This window comes from Oncorhynchus gorbuscha, linkage group LG08, assembly GCF_021184085.1.
Source record: "Oncorhynchus gorbuscha isolate QuinsamMale2020 ecotype Even-year linkage group LG08, OgorEven_v1.0, whole genome shotgun sequence".
Lineage (NCBI taxonomy): Eukaryota > Metazoa > Chordata > Actinopteri > Salmoniformes > Salmonidae > Oncorhynchus > Oncorhynchus gorbuscha.
Window position 1 is genome coordinate 38,463,588 of NC_060180.1, and position 4,525 is coordinate 38,468,112.

The 4,525-nt window shown below is 40.3% G+C and overlaps 1 protein-coding gene across 2 annotated transcripts; it reads right to left on the minus strand.

Annotated features, from left to right (window-relative positions):
• Nucleotides 1-2,035: 2,035 nt before the first annotated feature.
• LOC124041625 (protein shisa-like-2A) lies at nt 2,036-4,297 on the minus strand. Of its 2 annotated transcripts, none has more exons than XM_046359421.1 (3): nt 3,957-4,297; nt 2,538-2,674; nt 2,036-2,136 (listed from the first exon to the last, which is right to left on the minus strand). In XM_046359421.1, exons 1-3 carry the CDS (start codon nt 4,262-4,264, stop codon nt 2,042-2,044), a joined length of 540 nt encoding a protein of 179 aa, XP_046215377.1. In that variant the 5' UTR covers nt 4,265-4,297; the 3' UTR covers nt 2,036-2,041. The 2 variants fall into 2 exon arrangements, with proteins under 2 accessions (XP_046215377.1, XP_046215376.1); XM_046359420.1 differs by having other exon boundaries at nt 2,036-2,148.
• Between the last annotated feature and the right edge of the window lie 228 nt (nt 4,298-4,525).

Below are 4,525 nucleotides of genomic sequence, written 5' to 3' on the forward strand. Positions count from 1 at the left end.
AGAATTTCTAATGGTTATCTATGTGGGACTGATACCAGTCTGGAAGAGCTGGTCATGTTTAAAGGACTTGGTGAATGATTACCTTGCCAAAAGGATGATTTAATATTATTGTCTTGCAGCCAATTTGTCTTTTGGGTGTTTCCCTTCTAATACAGGATGTGGTAGGAATCGTGAGGGACATCATCATTACACCTGTTAATACTTATTTTCTATGACTATGTTTGAAATCTGTTTCTTATTGCAACTGCAAGTATATTATGCCATTTGTGTTTTGTAGAAATGCAAGGTGTTTAATGTGAATTATTTTATGCTTACTGCTGTTTTTATGTCACTATAGTTTTTCATGTTTTCTATTGTTTCTTTTTAAAATGGTCTAGGAGGGAGTGTAGGAATATTTTAAGAAATTACACAACGCAGAGGACTAAAAGTACTAACAGTCAAGAGGGAATTAACAATCAATGGAAATAAACCCAATGGGTTAGAATCATGGGAGGAATTTGTCTAGGCATTAAGTCTGAAACAGGATACTTGTAATTTGTCCATGAGCCCAGTTTTATTGCAAGGAATTATAATTGGTCAACCATAGACTAGGGTCGGGTTATAAAACTACATCCTGTCTCTTTGTTCTGTGGAGAGAATCATTGAGGACAGGGGAGAATGAACATCTACCTCTCAACATAACATCTATGATTTGTCCTCTTTGAATAAACCTATTTTTTCTCCCCTTGATTTGAGGTCTGTATTATTGAAGAGTAACATCAACTGCTAACACTGGCTATCCAACAATAATAAAAAAGAATAACAATTGTGCTGTCTGGTTTGCTTAATATAAGGATTTAAAAAAATATATTAGCAATACCATTTACATTTGATACTTAAGTATATTTAAAACAAATACTTTTAGACTTTTACTCAAGAAGTATTTTACTGGGTGACTTTCACTTTTACTTTTTCTATTAAGGTATCTTTACTTTTACTCAAGACTGAAAATTAAAAACTCATCTTAACTTTTTGTAGTTAATAAATCCAATTTGAAACGTGTTAACTATAGTATCCCTAGCTAACATTGAAGAAGTTAATCCATTCTTCTCTAATTAAAAATGTATCTCCCTATCTTCTGAATGTCAGAAATCCTACTGTAGCCTTTGCCTTGGAGAGGGAGGGGCAGGTAGTCTACACATGCACAGTGCACACACACTGGCAAAGATTTTCAGCTGATAGGCAGACACTGGAAGAGGTTTTTGAGTGACAAAGTAAGGGCATTGAATAGGTGTTGTTGTTGTTGTTGTGGGACTGGCATGTAAAATAACCAGAACAGTATAGATCACGTTCGATCCCGGTTATTTTTCTGTTCCTCAAAACATTATTTTCCCGTTTAGGCTTTGGTCCCTGAACTGGTTCCAACCCCGGATGAACACACCCTCACATAAACGGGGACATTCTGTACTGTCGCCTCATATGAAACATCTGATTTCTGATCCAAAATGCCAGAGTACAGAGCCAAATTGAACATTTAGCTTCACTGTCCAAATAAATATGCAGGGGAGTGTATTTGTACATTTACCCTTTACCAAACACCCACCCTTAGAGGAAAACTAGTGTGTGAAATGAGCTAAAGACAAGCTGCAGAATGATCAGGAGAGAGAGAGAGAGAGAGAGCGGCACAGTGGAATCTGAATGCCTTAGACAACCTCCCACACAACATCTCATTTCAAGTTTTATTAGTCGTATGTATGGGATACGAATGGTAACACATCATCTAACTAAACTCTGACTTGCAGGTTCCTTCTCAACAATACAACAACAATCAAAACAATACAAGAAAAGAATATGAACATAATGTGAATGGCAGTGGAATAGAAGAAACATTTTTGCATAAGTATAATACAGTCCAATATTTACATGTGTATTGGGGAAGGGGGTATGGAATACGTCTGAATCCGATTTTCCATGCCCTTCTACATCTGAATCGAAACCTCCAAGCCCTTCTAAGCTCCCTAAAAAGTGCACTATGAAGGGCCCTCCATATTGACGGTGGTTGTCACAGTCCAACTTCCTGCTGAGGAAGTGCATCCTGAAGCCCCGGGCGCCGGTGGGATGGGCTGGAGGGACTGGGGTACTCACTGGGGTCCAACCCTGGAATAGAGACTTACACACACACACACACACACACACACACACACACACACACACACACACACACACACACACACACACACACACACACACACACACACACACACACACACACACACACACACACACACACACACACACACACACACACACACACAAACCTTGTTCAAGGGCACAACGGTAGTAGATGCCACCAGTTTCTCCTCATCAGACCAGAAGATTCAAACCCGCCAGCCCTTCAGTTACTGGCCCATTTTAGCTAAGCTCAAGGTTCATTATTATAATGACATGTCGCTAGCTAGCCCATCCTCATGGTATGTCACTGGCTAGTCTATGATAATGACATGTCGCTAGCTAGTCAATGATAACAAAATGTCGCCACCTCTGGCCAGATATGTTACCTGGTGCCCGTAGCGGCAGGCCACTGTCAAGGCGACTGGGCTTTGTGGAGATGAAGAGGTAGCAGAGAACAAATACGGTGATGAGGAAGGCCAGTAGGACCACCGCTGCTATGGACAGACCTATCAGAGCCCCAACACTGGGGAGGAAGGGAGAGGGAGGGGAGGGGAGGGGAGTGGGGGATAGAGAGAGAGAGAGTGATTGTGAGACGGGAAATCAAAGGGAGAGAGGGAAAATAGGAAAATAAGAGTGAAAAGGAGTGAGAGCCAGGGAGAGAAAAAATAACTTTCTCTATACCTGACAATGGTACTGTTGGATTTCTATGAGATATTTGCCACACAGCCACCTTACTCCACATTCATGACCCATATAATGAACAGACACCTTATGGGCCCTATGGGCTCTGGTTGCAATAGGGTGCCATTTCGGATGCAGGCTTATTCATATGTGACCAGCAGCCTTCCTGCAAGGACCTATCCCATTATAAGAAGATATCCCATTATCCCAATGGAATGACTCATCTCAGGAATAACAAACAGCCAGGGGCCACAATCATACCAACACAGGTTGTGTCCTAAATGGCACCCACTCTTTTATAGTGCAGTACTTTTGACCAGGGCTACTTCAATAGAAGACACTTGAAAAACTTGAGTTTCTATGGAGGTATGAATCAGACCAAAATGAAATTAAATAGAATGTTTAGATTGCTTATCCGAAATTGATAAGGTCATTCTCTCATTAGTTGATTCATATTATGTTGAAATCTCAAAGCTCAAATCAGTTTCCCATGATTTCAACGTTTTCTATTGATATTTTCACATTTCGTTTTAATTGTGGTCTTTATCGCAAAGGGTTTCATTCCAATGCTGTCCACGGATCAGAGCGGGAAACAATAAGTAGCCTATGTACAGACCACCAAAAACTTCTGCAAACCCAAAAGCCCATTGAATTTGAATATACTATACATCTGTTATCAGGCGCCTAAAAATGACATTTGTTCTAGTGTAGTAGCCTTTTCCTGCAGTCAATGACCATGGGTGGATCATTATTCATATTTTCGTCATTTCACAAGAAATCTTATTTAAAAATAATGAAACAAAATCTATGTCAACAGTTTTGCTATATTTCATGTAAATAACGTGTAATATTGGGATGCAAACTCAAACTGGTTAAGACTAAGAATTAATCTGTGTCCCTGGTTTAGCCCACCGCAGTAAAATTATATTATTATGTGTGCGCATTGGAGAGGAGTATAAACATGCTTTCTCATCTTGTAGTTTCTTGATATTGCCCCAAAAATATGTGCAAAAGACAACGGAATTCTTAATATCATAGTTTACACTCATATTGTAGTTTCTTGAGAATCCAAAAAGATAGGGGCGAAGCCCACCATCAGAGGCTTGGAAAGATCCCTTACATACCTGAGCCACCACATGTATCCATACTCGTAAGGGAAAAAGCTGTTGGGATCATCACAGCAATACTTGATATCGTTAAATCCGCAGCAGAACGCCGCGCGCGCATCGCCCTCCGCTTTAGGACAAGAAGAACCATTCACAAACACATTATCTGCGCTGTAGTAGCTCGTGCACTCTGCACTCATGCTGGTAGAAAATACACTCTCCGGGAGAATAGACCGTGAGATAATTTCCTTAGATGTTAACGCAAGGGTTTCCTTCCAATGCCGTCCACATACGTGTCCCTTGCTCTGCTGAAAAGTGTAATGCATTTAGTTCGAGCATGCCAGTGAAATGGGATAAAACTTCGCATTTCGTCCTGCCATATAGAGTTCTAGAGTCCCCCACCCCACACCACACCCACTCATCGATCTCTCTCCATCACTTAAGAAAAAAACGTAAAAGAATACATAAACAATATTTATGAGTGGCCTCTATCTAATCCAGATCTTCCTTTGTTGTTACACACGTGTAGGCAACACTTTGGATTATTTAAGTTTCTTAATGGACTGATTTCATTCATTCGAAACGGA

Bases quoted from the DNA above. Each gene is read 5' to 3' on its own strand.
- LOC124041625 (XM_046359420.1), bottom strand. From the start codon at position 4,264: ATGCATTACACTTTTCAGCAGAGCAAGGGACACGTATGTGGACGGCAT. The intron at 2,675-3,956 runs GTATGTAAGGGA...CTTCCTCCCCAG, and splicing joins GGATACATGTGGTGGCTCAG to TGTTGGGGCTCTGATAGGTC. The intron at 2,149-2,537 runs GTAACATATCTG...TGTGTGTGTAAG, and splicing joins CCTGCCGCTACGGGCACCAG to TCTCTATTCCAGGGTTGGAC.